At 35.7% G+C, this 18,506-nt stretch overlaps 2 protein-coding genes across 5 annotated transcripts in view; one reads left to right on the forward strand and one right to left on the reverse strand.

Annotated features, from left to right (window-relative positions):
- gol (ring finger protein goliath) overlaps positions 1-13,895 on the forward strand; it is a 37,089-nt gene extending 23,194 nt beyond the window's left edge. The window contains exons 3-10 of one of the 2 annotated variants that reach the window (XM_022073245.2): positions 3,286-3,403; positions 4,766-4,837; positions 5,476-5,558; positions 6,813-6,909; positions 8,494-8,541; positions 9,169-9,300; positions 9,764-9,935; positions 10,151-13,895. In XM_022073245.2, the coding sequence (XP_021928937.2) occupies positions 3,286-3,403; positions 4,766-4,837; positions 5,476-5,558; positions 6,813-6,909; positions 8,494-8,541; positions 9,169-9,300; positions 9,764-9,935; positions 10,151-10,341 (913 nt within the window). In that variant the 3' untranslated portion in view covers positions 10,342-13,895. The remainder of the gene's footprint in view (positions 1-3,285; positions 3,404-4,765; positions 4,838-5,475; positions 5,559-6,812; positions 6,910-8,493; positions 8,542-9,168; positions 9,301-9,763; positions 9,936-10,150) is intronic. The other variant, XM_022073246.2, reaches the window with a different exon arrangement.
- Positions 1-18,506, reverse strand: part of LOC110834272 (uncharacterized) — a 54,107-nt gene that overhangs the window by 32,801 nt on the left and 2,800 nt on the right. Inside the window, exons 3-7 of one of the 3 annotated variants that reach the window (XM_087354178.1) lie at positions 18,230-18,389; positions 16,814-16,985; positions 16,492-16,669; positions 16,112-16,240; positions 15,577-15,663 (exon numbers count right to left, since the gene is read on the reverse strand). In XM_087354178.1, coding sequence (XP_087210304.1) covers positions 15,620-15,663; positions 16,112-16,240; positions 16,492-16,669; positions 16,814-16,985; positions 18,230-18,389 — 683 coding nt within the window. In that variant the 3' untranslated portion in view covers positions 15,577-15,619. Of the gene's footprint in view, positions 1-14,327; positions 15,664-16,111; positions 16,241-16,491; positions 16,670-16,813; positions 16,986-18,229; positions 18,390-18,506 lie in introns of those variants that run through there. The other 2 variants (XM_022073243.2, XM_087354177.1) reach the window with 2 other exon arrangements.

Consider the following 18,506-nt stretch of genomic DNA (forward strand, 5'->3'; position numbering starts at 1 on the left):
TATATAAACGAAAGTGGAAGAAAATCATCAACTTATGAGTAGTACAGATGACGTTTTAAAGCTGCTGCTAGGATTTAGGAAATTGGGTCACAAAAGGGATGAATATATAAATGAAAGATTGCAAGTTCAGAAGAATACGACTGAAAGAAATAGGTTACGTGATTAACAAGGGAAAACATATAGAATAATATTTGGAACGAAGTACTTGGAGGCTAGAGAAAGTTGCGTAATGAAGAGTTTGGCAAGTTGCACACCTTGCCAAATATTAGAATGATCAAGTCGAGGAGATGGGAAGGGCAGGTAACCCGTATGGGAGAGAAGAGGCATGTATATAGAGTTGTGGTGTGCAAACTAGAAGGAAACATACCACTAGGAAGACTTAGACGTAAATGGGAGGTTAATATTAAAATGGGTTTTTAGATAAATAGGATGTGGTGATATGGATTGCATTCATCTGGCTCAGAACAGAGACCAATGGCGGGCTTTTGCGAACACGGTGTTTCTATACGCTGGGCTCGTTCTCTCAAAAGTTTAAAACTATTATTCTGCGTTATAAATACAAGAATTTTACTGATTATTTTAATAAAAATATTGGTTTAACGTTAGAAATTAAAATAAAATCTACAACATAAAATAAGCCAATCTTATTATTTTTATTTATAAAAAAAAGTGTAAGTGTATGTTTTTACGAGCACAGAACTTTACAAAACAAAGTCCCTGCCACTGACGAAACAATAGCAGCAAATCGTCTAGAAGCTGTTGCATGACTTATGTAGCTTAATCTGTCTGTTGTTTGGGGAATTGCATCATGTTCCTGTAATAACCGCAAAATATGTACCGTTGTTTCGCGGAAGTACTTGGAATCACTGTAATGAGATCATTACTACGTTTTGGCCACTAACCTGCAGTCTGTAATCTCATGTAACTTACATAAATGACTCTGACGACTTAACCAAAGATGTCTGATGTTTTCTCTTATATTAGTTTACCGGTGTTTCAGAGGTGCTGCATCATCATTGCCCTGATGATGGAGGCAGCAAGCACTTCTGAAACGTCGGAAAATACCAGACTATACGCCGCAACAACCCAGAAGATCGCCATCTTAATTGTGATTTGTTGCCGTCTTTCCGAAATGTTTGTTGTTGTCGTCATTATCATCATCATCATCATCATCTGTCTTTACATTTTGATTCTATACTTGCATTATGGCTGCAGGGTATCAACATGCACTCAGTTCTTTTTGTTCTTTCTGCTAGACCAACCTACTCAGTTGCGACTGTTGAAATTCTCGTCTTTCCCCCGTGTTATTTATATTTCCGACCTACAAATGAACATATTTAAAACTGCCCAGAAACGGATGTGTAAACTACATATTGAATTGTGTAAAATTCTAAAGAACAGGCAGTATATAATTTATAGGTCTATATATACAGGATGATTCAAAAAGGACTTTACAACTTTGAAAGTGTATAGAAATTTATTCAGAAGGCTTACAGAATCGGTTGAGGTGTCATTTTGTAGCAAAATAAATCAGGTCTTACCTCAAACAGTCATTTTGGTTCGATGTGATTGCCATTGGTGATACTGCAGACATCCCACCTGAAATCAATTTCTTGTCAAACACGATCCAGCATATCAGGTGTCACTTCTGCAACTGCGGTGGTGATTCGAGCTTTGAGCTCAGTGAGATTGGCAGGTAAGAGTGGAACATACACACGATCTTTAATGAACCCCCATAAGAAAAAATCGAGAGGTGTCAAATCTGGAGAACGAGGTGGCCATGATATCGACCCTGTTCAACCAATCCACCGACCTGGGAAACGGTTATTGGGGAAATCCCGGACTTCTGTGAGGTAGTGAGGTGGTACGCCGTCTTGCTGGAAGTGAATGCGTCCTTTTTGGTCATCTTCATCTAACTGTGGTATAAGAAAATTTTCGAGCCATTTTCAAATGCACTGCCGCTTGCGCTCGCGGTGACGGAATTTGGTACTACAGCACAACGTGAGTCAAACTTGATTTGTTTTGCTACAAAATGACACCTCAGCCGATTCTGCAAGCCTTCTGAATAAATTTCTATACACTTTCAAAGTTGTAAAGTCCTTTTTGAATCACCTGGTACAGTGTGTACAGTTTCGGGTTTCTTCAATGAAAAAATGAGCGTAGATCGGGAATATAGTAGGCCCTATAAAATTGATCTTGGATAAATAGACGTGAAGGTGTATACTGGATTCAACTGGCTTTGGATGAGGCCCATTAGCAGGCTTCATTGGCCACGATGATTAACATTTGGGTTCTGTAAAAGCAAGGAATGTCTCGAAAAGTGTGTAAGCAAGCAACAGATGAAGAAACATCCTGCATTGAGCAGCTACAGTGACTCAGTGACTGAAGAGAAACCCAACCTCATTCTAGAGCGTCATCAGACGCTCTTAATTACATGCAATCATTTCATAAGTTAATGCTACTTAAGTGTAAATATAACAAATTTCTCTTAGTTTGCAAATGTTTTTTTTTTGTAATCCAATCTTTGTAATAACCTGTTTTGAAGTACCACTTTTTAGTATCGTACTAAATAAGCGGTGTTTATTAATTATGCTTTCGTAAGAAACGCGTTAATAATATCTGTAGGCAAATAAATTCAGTGCAAAGTGCCGTTTCTGTTGATGCGATTAGTCGTATTTGGTAACCTTGGATTGAATACTAATGACCATAACTAAAACCAAGGTGAGCGCAATGAATCAGAAGCTTACCCCCCCCCCCCCCCCCCCCCGCGAAACAGCGGATTTTATGTTTAATGTTCCAGGCCGAGAGATGGACAGGCACCTGTTCAAGCATGTCTTCTAAGTGTCCAAGTACTGGTGAGGTAGGCGAGAAACCAAGTCCAAAATTGTGGTTATGACAGAATGTCTTGTAATTAGGTTGGTACGTTCTACATTCGAAATGCGATGATGGTCACATTTTCATTGTGACCAAACACCAGCAGTGACGACTAGTGACGAATATGTGCTTGAAACTCGTTCAAACGTTTAGATGTTAAATTGGTGTTTCCATCTACTCCTAGTGTTTCCTGATGTCTTTTTCCTCTCGGAACGTAGATGCATTACGTCACTAACCCACGTTCGTCTTTGAATACTATAGTACAAGTGTTCAAATTAGCAAGTTATAAGTCTTGGAATGCGATGAACCATTCCCTCGGCACCATTTAGAGTTGTTACTTAACTACTACCTACAGAGTCTTTAAATAGAATATCATTCAAGAAATTCCGTCTGCTTTTTCTTTGTTTGCAGGACCTCAGTTTTGTTCGTCTCCTTCTCGTTTATTGTGTTGATGATCATATCTCTGGCCTGGCTAGCTTTCTATTACGTCCAAAGGTTTCGTTATGTCCACGCAAAGGACAGACTTTCGGTAAGTAAACGTGATTACCACTCATCTGCAGCGGATTCATATATAAACATTCATCTGCCGATGTTGGCCTTCTGACTTGTAATACCGGGTGGGTGTGTAGACTCACACTGACGTTTCAGAGGGTCATAGCCTACTTCCTCCATCGTGATACCTGAATATGGATACAGTACATACGTAACGTTCTACAAATCCACACGGCATAACAACCCTGAAGACCAACATCGACATCTTTACCGCCCTGAGCTTCTCAGATCCCATAAAAACATTTATTTATCTAGTCAATGTGTTAAGAAAGTAGAAAAATTTTCTCATGTCTTAGAATACTTTGTTTAAAGTTTAAGAAACCGCCTAAAAATAAAACTAGTTTAACAAAGGTGTATAGGCTCTGTAGCAAAGTGATTTTAAAGTTCAGACAAGCCTTGTCATGTAATGTTGTCTGTCATTTATAGTATTAAGTTAAACCCCGTGCCTTTTCTGACCTTATTGTAATGCTTCATCTGATACCAAGGCCGAAAGTCCTTACTTCTGAATGTAAACTTTAACGTGAGACGCATTAGTTGCGCAGAATACTCAGTCCAAGGCTTTGCGATTTTAAGACAAACATTCTGTCTAAAGAATAAAAATAAAGTCAGTAAATTTACCGCGACGCCTTCGTCCAAAGTTCTGATGATTCAAGTTTATTCTTTCAGTATCACTTTCAGCTTCCAATTGACGGCTGTCACACAAAATCTACAGAAATGTTTTAGCAATTCTTTTTTTATTTTACCTTGAGTCACTAACGCAATTCAATGGCAGGATTCCCAATAGAGTGGCTTAAAATAGATTTTTGGCATTTTAGACACGCAGATTATAACGGACTATTTACAGCTGTCTCCTGTGGATATAGGGGGCAGTGCACAACACACCAGCTTCTGTTGTGAAGCTATAAGATGCATAAAAGGCTGAACTGACGAGAAAGGGGCAAGGGGACAAAAGATTAGCTCTAATCGTGTTTGCGGTAAAATGCTCAGATAATACATTTAAATAACTTACGACCATTACTTTCAAACTCATCACTCCTGGTCATTCAACGCGATATTTCCCTTCCATTCGATGCAATATGACGTCATCATTGTTTATATAACTCTAAATGGTTTTAAAGATGGTGCGTTCATTATGTATTGTTGTTTCTGTGGATTTGATCCATCGTTCGTTGTATTAAAAACGAAGCCACTACGTATTCAGGTGAAACTGTGCATTGTATTCAAGTCCAGACAAACAGCATTGCAGAATCATGATTGTTCTTGTCATTATCTGGTAAGTTGGTAAAGGTAAATGTCCAGTTTAAATTTTACTGACAAAAGTGTTTTATTTTCCTTGCAGAGACGGTTATGCAGTGCTGCTAAAAAGGCATTGTCAAAAATTCCAACAAAGAATATAAAGTCTGAAGACAAGGTGTGTTGAAAGATGTTACACAAGTAATATTACAAAAGACATTATCATTTCTTAGTTTAAATTTTGTTATTTTCTTCATCTCTGAACATTTGTTCCGCATTTTAGCAAAAGAAGATCTGTGGTTTCTTTATTAACATTTCTTCAGTTATTTCAGTGTAAGTCTCATACATATTTGCATATGCTTGTACAAGAACCAATAATTTTTTGATAATTTATTTGTATAAAACTCATTTTGCGAAACTAAACTTTGTTGATAAACATGCAGTTTGGTAGGGCCACAAGTTTTAAACATATCTATAACAATTTCGTTAAATTTTCTTCATACTAAAAATTACGAACATTGCAAAAGAAATCATGTCATTAAGTTCATGAGATGATGATTTGAAATACCAATAGTCTGTTCAGAAAACAAAATTATTTTGAAATATTTATCATCGAGGGAGAGAATTTTAACCCTGATGTCTTCTTTGTAAGGTGGAGGCATAAACAGAAAGTGGACATAACGAATCTTTAAATAATATTCCGTTGTATACTTCTGCATGTAGGATAACTTTTTTTACTTACATTTTCAAGAGTTTTCTTATAAAGTGAAAACACTAATATTTAAATTGTTTAAGATTCTTTAGCTTTATTTACAGGAAATACAAGGGGATGGTGAATGTTGTGCTGTATGCATTGAACCGTATAAGATCTCCGATGTTCTTCGCATCTTGCCGTGCAGGTAAAAACACGAGACTTAAAATTGGTCGTGATCCATTTTCTTGTTTGTTTTTTAATTGATATAAAAAACATAATATGCAAGACTGAAAATTAAAATACAGAAGATATGTTAGTTTGGATCAAAATTTTAACATTTTGAAAGAACTTGAGGTTCTCACAGCGGTGAATATGAAGATTTCTGTCTTCTGGGTTATTGCGCTGTGTAGTCTGGTCGATGTTAACCAACGTTTCAGAGGTCATACTGCCTCCGTCATCAGGGCGATGAATATTCATCGCCCTGATGACGGAGGCAGTATGACCTCTGAAACGTTGGTTAACATCGACCAGACTACACAGCGCAATAACCCAGAAGACAGAAATCTTCATTTTGAAAGAAGTTAATACTTAACAACACAATTTATATTTATTTATTCATACTGTTTATCCTAGTTATCTTGATTGCTACCCTGAAGATTGAGGCAAAAAATTCTTCAAAAATATCACGAAAGCCTTTAGAGTACTGTCGAGTCATAATAAAAGGCTTGTGTTATTATAAAATAAGGATGTATTCTGTACTATTAATTAATATAGCAATGCATACTTTCTTAAAATTGAGGACGCTGGCGTAACGTTAATGTTGTAGCTTTATGGCTCTTGATACAGTGCACTAATAATAAAGAATTGAATTATGTTTGAGAGGTAGTCTGACTCTTAATCAGGTTATTGGTTATCCTGATTTTTGCAGTCTCTCCGATTGAATTCTGGAATATTGCTTTAAAATTGGCTACAACTGCCTCCTTTCAAATTCCTACCTCTTTCCTATTTATGAACTGCTCTGTACTATTTGATGCTAAATAACCACTGCAGTTGATGAAGCATCATTAGATAACTTACATAACTAACATTCATCCAAGTAACATAAGAATCAAAGAGTCATAGGACTTCCTGAAAAGAAAATTTTATATGGTGAATATGAAACAGGAAGCGTACATGTTTAAATTTCAAGGCCAAATGGCACCTGTAATCACATAATGCAGTTCAAATGTAATAAAAAAGCAATATTTCAACACCCAGCATATATACACATTAATATTTTTCACCAGTGTAAAATCACTTTTACATCATATCCTGTCAGACTATATAAAGTTGAAAACATAAGACTGAAATATAAATATGGGAATAGCAGTTAATTGTTAAACCTAAAGTGTCCTGTAGACTAATCGTCTTCAAATAAATCTTCAACACATTTAGATAAAACTTGTTTGTTTATTTTCAGACATGAATTTCACAAATTCTGTATTGATCCATGGCTGTTGGAACATAGAACTTGCCCAATGTGTAAAATGGATATACTTAGACATTATGGATTTGTTGTAAGTAATGTACATGAAATTTGTAGTTGTTTTACTTATGGTGCATCTTTTCCCTATTGTTATAATTATTTCCTGTTATTATTTTGTATGCTTACGTTCCTGTGCTTAAATATTATAGATTCGTTTTCAGTAATGTGCATGCAATTCATAGCATTTCTATATGCATGCAGAATTTTTCTTATTGCTTTTCCTGCACTAACATACAAGATGGTGAAACAAAATGGCAGCGGAATGATAAATTCGCATTAACTGACTTAATAGGACACTAAATTTTCTTCTGATCTCAGCTTTCCTGCTGCTTACTGCATCTGCCTGGATTTTTGTGAAATGCAAAGGAATATCTTGTCCTGCTGATTTCTAGACAAGAAATGACGAATCTAGTGGTGGAGATGCTATTTTTAGTTAGCCTGCAGATAGGTTTTTAAATGTTATTTCCCTCGTCCTTTTGGGAATGATTATACCAACACAATTAAAAATTTCAGTCAATTAGATTTATACAGAATTACCAACATGACTGGAAACAATATGTAGAAATGGAAAACAACAAAAATAACAAAACATCATAATATTCGAGCCTAGGGGAAGACAGCTGAAATGATAGCATGAATCTAGAATAATGGTTGACAAACTAATACTTTTTTGGGACATTAACATTATAAAATTATGTTTATGCTATAGCTCTGTACTATAGTACATTCCTTTATCTAAATGAATTGTCTTGTTTATGCTGGTTTTAAATTTGGTAAACTATGATTGCCAGTAAAGTGACTGCGTTCCGCATTACCAGAGTTCATTTCATTCTGGAGGTGGAATATTTCTCTTTGCCTTCATATCCAGACCATCTCTGAGGCTCACCCAGCCTCCTGTTTCGTGGGTACTGGGCACTTGCTCAGGAGTAAGTCACTAGAGCAGTGGTCCCCAACGCGGTGCCCGTGGGCGCCATGGCGCCCGACAAGCCTTTTTTTGGATGCCCACATTGTTACTGATAGAGATTATGCTGAATAATGAAGGCCATACAACCATGAACATCATAAAATCAAAGCACAGACCTCGACTTGCTGACGCCCATCTTCACGATTGTTTGAGAGCAGCAACATCATCCTACACTCCCAAATTTGAAAAACTGGCCGATGAAATGCAGTGCCAAACATCACACTAACTTCCCACTTGAGTAATAATAATTGTACTTATAAAAGTACGTGTTTTTGATTGCATGGTTTCTTGTATCATTAAACGTCGTGTTGTTTTGTGTGTTATTTGGTGTCCATATCTTATTTGTCCAGAGAAAAGAAAATTTGCCTTTGTTAATTGGTTGGTGCCCGCCACGATTTCATAAACTCTCAAATGTGCCCATAGGCACAAAAAAGTTGGGGACCACTAAAATAGAGTGTGACACTGATGACCATCTCCATCCAATGCCAAAGTTAAATATTTGTTACGCTTATTTACTGGAACAGTGTTCTCTCGTACCCCTACCTGATTTTAAATTTAATTGGTGAACAATATTTCTAGAGCTATTAAAGTTTTTCAAAATATTATCCAAAATTATTAACTATCCCCTACATGAGAACATGATGTTTACAGGCCACATTGCTGCCACGATCCAGACTGTCTGCAACAGCTGCTAGAGTGGTATGTATGCTTGTATTCATAGAGTTACAGAATGGGGTGTTTTGTGACCGGAAGACAGGAAACTAGAGAACATATGCCTAAAAGGGCACTATAAAGCACGAGAAGTTGTTTACCTTTTTCCATGTGCAATTATTGTAACTTGCAGGGCTATTTCATTTTGTCAGGTTGTCAGTTCTCAGGCAAAGGAAAGAACATGGAGTTAAGATCTCTGAACGTTATGTCCAGTTGCCCATTTGGATTTCACCACCTTGTAAATATCTCGTGCATGTAAACCTTAAGGTTTGTGAGACAGCATGTATCTCATGTATGCCAGGGTTCATTGTCATGTTTAGCAGAGCTCCGCACTGGTTTCTGCTAAGATGCACATGAATTCACCCCACGTTATGAATCTGCCCATCTGCCACATTTGTAAAACAAACATTTATGCATGAATGAAATATTACATTGCTGGCTGACACATGAAGACTAGGCAAGTATACTCACTGATGTACATATCTCTGATAATTTTTTATTAACAGTGAAGGGGTGGACCTTACCCTTTTCATACAATCAACTGTTATGATATCTGATGAAAGCGACATCTTAACTGTAGTGGAATTAAAGCTTATTATGTTCCTTTGGTTGCAGTTTACTGGTAGCCAAGAAAGCATTTTGCACATGGACATTGAGGATGTAGGATCTGGTATAAATAATGATACTGACAGACTGCAGCGGAGAAATCTCAGGACTGTATCACAGATTCGACCCGTGGAACACCAGGTATGCCACTACAGAAATTTGGACTGACATAATCTGTGGCTAGGTGCTCATGTACACAGTTAAGACTGTTATTTTTAGTGTATACTTCCATAGTATTGCATATTTGAAGATTTCTGTATTCTGGGTTCTTGCGCTGTGCAGTCTGGTCGACAACAACCCAGAAGACAGAAATCTTTATACGTATCACTGTGAAAACCTCAAATCTTATATTTTGCTTGTTTGTTTATGGTAAAAGCAGTGTCTTTCCTTTTATAGAAAGTAAGGAGCCAGTATTAAATGTGAAGTAGTGACAGCAGTAAATTGCTTTACTGTTGATGAAGTAAATACCTTTGGTAATATGAGCTGCGTTGAAATACTTGTGCTTATATTTTTATGGTTTGGAAAGGAAGCTTATAAATTCAACATTTAGTCATGTACATTAGTGTACTTTCGTAAAATCTCATTTATAATTCTGTTGTGCAAGATATCTGGCTCTGCTTCCCCTGAGGTTCAGAGCCGAAGCAGCCGCGCGTCAACTCCTGATGAACTCACACCAACTTTATGTTCAGATCAGTGTTATGTGGGTGTTATACCTCAGCCAGTAGAATCTCCTGGCACGATGGACACATCAACAAACTACAGTACAGCAACTGCAGGTATTTGGAATTATAAGTCTTAAATGTTCAAAAGTATTTATCCTAAAATAAATTGGCATAGAATAATATAAAGTCACATTTGGTTTCTCCTCTGCATTGTGAAATTTCATCCTCAGAATGCTCAAATTTTTATTCATTTTCTACATGAGCTTTAACTTGTTTAGGAATGTCATTAATACAAGTGAACTGAACTTTTATATCCATACACATCTCAGGTGCTCACCACAAACCAGAGATGTGCAGCAAGAAGTTCATGGAGACTACTGCCAATAACAGCTGTCGTACTGCCCATAAATGTGAATGCGATGAAGAAGAGGAAAGTAGTCAGAGCTCAAGCACAAGTATCAGCACTAGCTCATCTCACAAGAAAACAGAACAGGTCAGCAAGGCAGGTACAGGAGAATAAAGGACGGTTGTGCAGAAACTGAATTTCTTCAGTTAGCAGCAGCAGCAATGTAATGTTGATCGTGCATTGCTGTGTCGAAAGTTATCCTCTACATATATCTACGTGCTTGACCGCTCTAAGATCTGGACACAAATATTTTACTTTTATCCTAGTCTTAATGGATGCAACAAGCATACTTAATGTAATATTATACTGCAGCATGTTGCAGGAAGGAGTTTTCTATAACTACGCTACTTGTCATCCACAGGAAATATCATAGGTTAAATTGTTACAAAGAAAGAACAGCTATTTAACAGAATTACTTAATGTTTGTTGGTCATGTTTCACAGCATATGCACCACCAGCGGTCAGAACGCTGGGCTTGTAATACTGGGGTTCCAGGTTCGATTCCTGTCAGTGCTCAGATTTACAACTTGTGTTGGGCAAGGCCGTGGTCCAGGCATCACGGAGTTTTCCTCCGGGGTTTCCCCGGTTTCTCTGTGGCATCCCAACAGTTACTCCACTTTCATCATTTCGCGAAAAGGGGGTCACAGCAGGAGCGTTAAATGTCACTGTCCCGATCGAACCCATTTACTGGTGGGTCGTGAATCCTGCTAACCACCAATGCTCACCATGCTGAGAGAGAGAAAAAAAAACATGCATAGTCCAGCTGGCCTGCATTTCAGTAGTGAATTTCTAAACTGGTAAATTCTGGCTGGCAGCCACATAATATGAGGTTTTAAATCCCTTATTCCCATATAAGGTTAAGAAATTAATAATCTTGACAATGCTGATCTGTGTGGGTAAGTTTCAGGGCATACTGCAGTTGATATTTGTTATGACACTTTTTAACTACAAAGGATTAGTCTCTTTCCAGTATTTTAGATGTATAAGGATAAAGGAACCTGTTAACCTGTGATATATCACATTATTCAGAACAAGACTGACAGAAACATTTGTTAGTAATGTCTGCAACTTTATTATTGTTAAATCTATTACTGTGTGAAACGACTGACATTGGTGTCAAGATGACAGTGCCATCTTCTGTGACAGACATAACAGCAGACTATTACACTAGATTGCAATGTGCGTGATATAAATAAGGATTCAAATGTATTTTGATTTCTGGCAAAAATGCAGATCATGCTCTTTTATGTCCAGATTCAATGATGACAAGATCCCAGGATTTTTCTGATTCTGCAAGAATTCACCAATATTAATTTACAACTATTATAATTGTATTATATGCACGTGTTCCTCTGCAGTGCAGAACACCCTTTATCAGCTGGGCCTCATGGCTCACACATGGCAAACCACTAAATTGCTACTTCTTTGGTTAAATTTCATAGCACGTGGTTTCAAACCTCCCTATTCTCATATGATATAGGTTAATGTTATAAAATGATGATTTATGAAGTTCTGACACAGTGCCATGATGATGACATTCTTATTCATCTTGCTCCTTCATCATTAATGATGTTCATATATATTGCTGGAACTGCAAAAGGAGATACATATTAAAATTATTTCGGTTTTTCCACTAGCAGCATAGTTTAATGAACCGAGGAATACGTAATATGTTTCTGTAGTACAACCAAGATAGGTGAAACTGGTATTCAAACCTTGGGTAGTATCTTTTTTTTATAAACAATGAGTAACATGTTATTTATTATGACTTTGTGACATTCATCACATGGCCACTGATGAGGAATTTGGCATTACAACACAAAACTGAAGATATTTTGACAATAGAAAGTGCAAGCATCTAGTGTTTGTGAAACAAAAATACTGTTTAATAATCAGTTATTCAGCTTACTTAAAAGTAATGAGTTTTCTTTTTGCTTCTAAAGATTTATTTAATGAGAATATTTATAAAATTCAGTACTATACTTCATTTAGAAGAAACTATGTGTGGAAATATACAGGTTTAGTGCATGTCAGAATCTTCTTTTACTTCCATGTCACATAAGTGACGTTTGTAGCAGCATCACATATTGTAAAATGTGCAGTAAAAACACAGATAAATTTGTTTATAATCCACTCTCAAGACAAAAACTAGTTAGTATGCAAGGAAGTAATAAAGAAGGAAAGAATAGCATACTAAGGGCTTTTATATAGTTCTTTTCTTTATATGGATTTAACCGTGTAGCTGTACGTATAAAAGTTGCTTAACTGTTTAGATATATATTTTGGAATTACTAAGAAGTGATTAAATCTAAATGAAATTGTTGAAAGAGTAACAATCTCACATCATCATTGACAGGCTAGTCCTAACAAACTTTAATTTGAAGTAATTTTTCAATACATCTAGCAACTGAAAACCATAGATCAAAAATGTTTTTACACTGTTACCTATTACAACCCACTTTGGAAAATTCTTGAAATATTTTAATTTCCAGTGTAGCGTCTCCTCAGTTATAAAACTGTGTAGTATTAGCAGCATCTGATACTTCAGAGGAACCTACTCCATCTTCTGGGCTCCACAGCCCAAAAAATACATTGTATGTAGTTTGTTGTAAAATCACCAAATTCTCTGACATAATTTCTACCTAATAGTTAACAACATGAGAGATTTTCATAATTTGGCTGCATCAGGTGATGTAGTGACTTCTGTATCCTTTAAAATAAAATGCATGAGTGAAGTAATGTATCATAATCTTATCTTGGTTAAAATTTCATTTATTATTTTTGTAATATTAAACCAAGGTCACTTTTGCTCTAATTACATTTTACACAATGTATAAATCAAGTATGAACTTAAAATTGCATCGCAAGTGATGTTATGGGCAATGTACAGGGAAATGTATTATGTGATTAATGAAAGGACTGGAGCATACTGAAAACTCAAGCTGGTACCAACATGTAAGGCTGTGATACTTTCTGAAATGTTTTAAATGTGATGTAGGCTAGTTATTATTGATGGACCAGTGCCCATGGGTAAAGAAGCAATACCCAAACATTCTTCATGCTTTTGTGGTGGCTACATATTGAATACAGTCTATCTTTACATATGTTCCATGTTGTTATTGCTTGATATATGCATGGAAAGTAATGTTCCATAACAGAATTTAGTCCTTGTCTACATGGATATACTACATTTTATAATGCATTTTTAATGTGTATGAAAAAGTAAAAGCACTGTTTACTTGTGAAGACAAATGGAATGTGTCTAACATATTTTGTTTCTGACATGTAGAGACAACAAAACAATTATTAATTCACTAAATCAATGTTATGGTGAGGTTTCAGGTTCTCACGGCAGTACATATGTCTTCTGGGATGTTGCACCATATAGTCTGGTACAACAATAATTGTGCAACATCTCAGAAGACAGTCATCTCCAAACCAATGTTTGTATTAACTCTGCCCAAGTCTTTTGGTGTGACAGCTTTCCTGCTACACATGTACAGTAGTAAATACTTTAATGTAAATGGCATTGAAATCAAAACATGCAAGTTTAATACATTATAAAGTGTCTGAACTGATCAAGTTTTGTACGATTTGAAAAAAAAAAGTGAAACATTTTGGCTTTGATTTGCAATGATGAACATTAAAACCTGTATGTGCTGTCTTAACATACTCACTCATGGATACTTGAATGATAGTTTAAAACTATGGTCAAAGTATCTGCAGTCTGACTAACACAAGCGACTTAAATTCGGAAACAAACACTTCTTTCAAATATGTGTATATTATCTACATTTTGATTTCTTGAAACATCTGTGAAGAGTTTGTTTCTATTAAGTCACATGTGTTAGGGAAGAGACAAGCAAGGGCCAGCAAGCCATTGTTGGCACTAGAAAGCACTAAAATATACCTACAGTTATATCAAGACTTTAATTTAAAGTGGGGAATTGTCCCATTTTGACCAACTTAAATTTGTTGATAAATTTATAGTAAGTACTTGAAATACCATTCATCCAGAGCAGTTATCATATGGAAAGAAATCAATTTCTTATGCATGTTCATAGAAAACGTCCACAAAAGAAGAGGCAAAGATATCATGGTAAGTTTAAATACAAAATTTATAATGCTGGGAAAATAGATACACTGACAGAAAAAGTTTTAGCACTAGAATTTTGTTCACTTGCTTGATGAAAACAAGTGCAGAGAGAAGATTTCTGTCTTCTGGGTTGTTGCGCTGTGTAGTCTGGTCGATGTTTACCAACGTTTCAGAGGTCATACTGCTTCCATCATCAGGGTGATGAATGTGTCAATTGGATGGAAAGGGGGGGGGGGGGCTAGGTTTATAGGAACTGGACAGTGCATGGAGTACTAAAGTATTCTATGGATATGACTACTCACTCTTCCATTGTTGTGTGTTCTTTTTCTTTAAAGTTCCTACTATACTAAAATTGAATTACTGTTTTATATATATAAGACAAATCAAGATAAATGTATGATATACATATTTACTTATTTATTATAATGAATAGTAATTAAGGTTTGGAAGATATATTGTGAAGGAATGATGATGGTAAAGTTGCACTATTAAGGATGAAAGAGGCCATATTTTGAGAGAGGGGGAAAAAGTGTAATTCTTTCAGCACAGCAAGCAACAAATAAAGTGGTACAAATGGTGACTAGCTGTATGAGAGCTGGTAGGATGGTAGGCAGGACTGAAAACATACATATTGCTTTTTGTGTTTTACAGTAACAGAAATGTAATTTAATTTTCATGAGACAAGGAGGTAGTGTAACTACTGCAAGCCTCTGATAGTACAATATAACATAAAATTAAGTTTTATTATATAGGTTTGTAAATTAAATCTTTTATCTGTTTGAATATTACACTCAGAAACCCCTAATGCAGGATAGCATATTATTATTAAAATAAGTTTACTTAGCGCAATTGTGGTAAGATGAAAGGTATGCAAAAGACTTTGTTGTTTGTTGCAGCAGCTATGACAGGACCATTACTCGTTTCAGCTATGTCGAGAGCTATAACTGGGTCTGAACACAGAGAGTGCTGCCAGTACACTGCTCCCAGATCCAAGGTTAACAGGTCTGTTATTTGAGACAGTAGGTACATGTACAACGTTCCTGGAACATAATATATTCTGTTTTATCAATAATACATATATCATTTTACTTCTGAGATTTTATAATCAAGAGTCTTCTGATTACTTCACCACAAAATTCTACACGTAATATGTTTTCAGCTATCAACCCATATAAAACTTCTTCTATGGCTCTCCGGTCTGTATTCGGTCCATGGCCTCCTCAATTCTCCTCTTCCATTCGGTCCTCTGTTAGGTCCGTCTGTCCGAGGCTTTGATTGAGGTTTCGAAACATCTTCCTATTTACGGTGCAAGGTTGTTAGCCTTGCGACCAACCCCCAACCTGGAGGACCAGGGTACCTGTCTTAGTCTGACCTCTCCCCCTCGACCAATCTGGCTAGGGAGGCCCTACCAGTAGCTTAAAAAGACATTATTTGGGAATAGTAGTAGTATGTACTTTCGGGCTAAATGCAGTACAGAAATGACTAAGAGATGATGTGGTTTTAAAAATGACTGTGAACATGTTTCTCTCATGTCTTCATGAAAATAAAATGTAAGGTTGTAAACAAACAAGGGGGAATGAAAAACATTATAAGCTCTCATTATGAGAATTCCTTTTATGTACTTAATATATAGACTGATATTGGTCTACTGTACTCTGCTACACCAACCAGTGTCCTATTGAAATGATTTATAAAATAATGCTGCTACAGAAACCAAAACACAATATTTTACACGTCAAGAACAAAATACAGGCAAGGCATACATAATTAACAGATCCTACAGCTCACCTGATTCCATACCCAGTAATAGTATTTCTCCATACAGTAGAATTGTGACAGGATGTGAATTAAAATATGGCATAGTATTGTATTGTCTCTGTTTACAACCATTTACACTGATATGCATGTAGTGGTGATCTGCAATACAGAACAATGTAAAATTCATTCATTTTTATGAGGAATTGCCCATATAAGACAACAAAGAATGAAATATTAAAAAAGTGCATTTTAAAACAGTTCTCCAAGGGAAATGGGCAAAATATAAATGCCAGTTGGTTAAGTGAGAAGACATCATTAGATATGATGAAAAAGTACCAGTTTATTTCTGGGGTATTTACTATTCCTACATCAATCAGTAATTTTATTAAGATTAGAACCATGTACCATACCAGTCAGCACAATGCTGATCCCATATCTCCAAAGAAAGATTTTCAAAATTCTACCATGTATTTCTTCCCACATATTTGATGGTAAGAAATGTGCTTCTTCTTGAAGAAGTTTGTAGGGGCAAGAATGACCTCCACGAAAAATAGGAATGCACAGTCCATTAGATGTCATTGCAGACACCTGAAATAAAAAGGAGATTAATAACAGCGACATGGGTGATGATAAATTAAATTAGAGAAAAGAGAATAAGAATACATAAAAAATTAGCTGCAAAGAGTAAAATTCATACACAGTTTCACCAGAACACTAGGTAATGTTTATTACCTGTATATCTTTGCTGCCCCAAATGCTGACGGCTCGGAAAAGATCACTACTAATTCGGAGTGTATGCAATTTTATTACTTCAGGAACCTTCTTGTTGTAAGTAGGAGTATTCAATTGCCATATTGAAATTCTCCCATCATGAGAAAGAACAGCAAACATGCTCCCAAAAGTTCTGAAATATAATAATTTCAATTTGAAACAAGAGTGTTGATAACCAATTAAATATTGGTGCCTGTCACTCAGATTTAAAGATCAATGAAGATAAACTTCAATGTGCTGCATACAGCAACCAAAGTTACAGTTTACTACCACGTAAAACATACAAACACAAAATAAAAATATCATAATGTTATAGCCCAAAACCAAACTCACAGCAAGATTTATTATTTATATAAATTCACAATCCACTTCATATCTATTTTCACTTTTTAAAATCTACAGTTCTGTGACAATATAAATTTGCTTTATGATTTCATCTGTAATCCATCCATGCAGGATCTCCAATTTCTGGATTTCAATATTTTCTCTTCCTTTTTCGATATAAAATATAAAGTTAATGCAAAATACATCAATGTAATTGAAGTTTCAGTTGTATGAAATATTTCTTTTATTCTCATCCTTGATACAAACACAAAATTTTACTGTCAGAAAATTACTTTGTCACACATTTACAAACTCTGCCTTGAACAGTATCACAACTTGAACTTCTGACAGGGAGAAACTCCCTAAAGTTTGTTTGATGAGAGATTTTATAAATACAGTGTTTCAAGGAAATTTCTGCAAATTAAATGAAAAGAAATTATATGGGTTACAAACTAAATACGTTTATCAATTTCATAACAAGTACTGATAAACTGTATTGAAAACTGGAACAGTAAATTACAAATATATCTAAACCTGTGTGGTGTAAAAACACTGATAGGTATTATGATGTAAAAACAAGTGTGGGACCTCATGGTACTCAGTATTATCCCTTTCAGATATTTCTGCATATAGATCACAGCTTTTTCCTCTGCTAAATATGCTTTGGAAGCACAGAATAATTCCAGATTTCATACTGCCCGACAGACGGGGACCAGTAAGGTTAGCAAGACCACAACTAAAGAAATTTTCCACAAGCTAAAATTTATTACTTCTGAAGAGAGAGACAGCAAGATCTCTGAAATGCTGACAGCACAGCTCATGTCTACATGATGCCATCACCTAAAAACAGGATCACAATTAGCATCAGCACTTAACTGCTGTTAAAGCCTGAAATCATCTATTATTCATTATAAGTTAATTCAGTCAAAACACATTCACTGACCTAAACCATTTTATAATTGTCTTGTCTTAAATCCTCAAATATTAATGTCTAAAAATTACATACTTATAAAACCACTAACAATTAACATGATTGTAGCTACAAGTTCATACCTGACCATTGCCACACACAAAAAGTGCTCTCGAATAACAACAGGAAAGCCATATGGCTTCTCATTTTGAAACATTAATGGGTTTATATGCACAGTGTGGTCTTCTGATGTAGACACTACTAGGTTATGTTTCAGTTGATCGGAATAATTTTTACATTCTCCTGTCAACAGAGAAGCAGTAGTACATTTTGTGTACAAAAATAAACAAGAATTTTATCCTTATCATGCCACAAAACTAATTCTACTAGCAGTATCTACCACACTGAAAATGTTTCAAT

The sequence above is a fragment of the Zootermopsis nevadensis genome, unplaced genomic scaffold, assembly GCF_977971745.1.
Source record: "Zootermopsis nevadensis isolate Lab colony 2312 unplaced genomic scaffold, Znev_1.0 Znev_ptg000022l, whole genome shotgun sequence".
Taxonomy (NCBI): Eukaryota; Metazoa; Arthropoda; class Insecta; order Blattodea; family Termopsidae; genus Zootermopsis; species Zootermopsis nevadensis.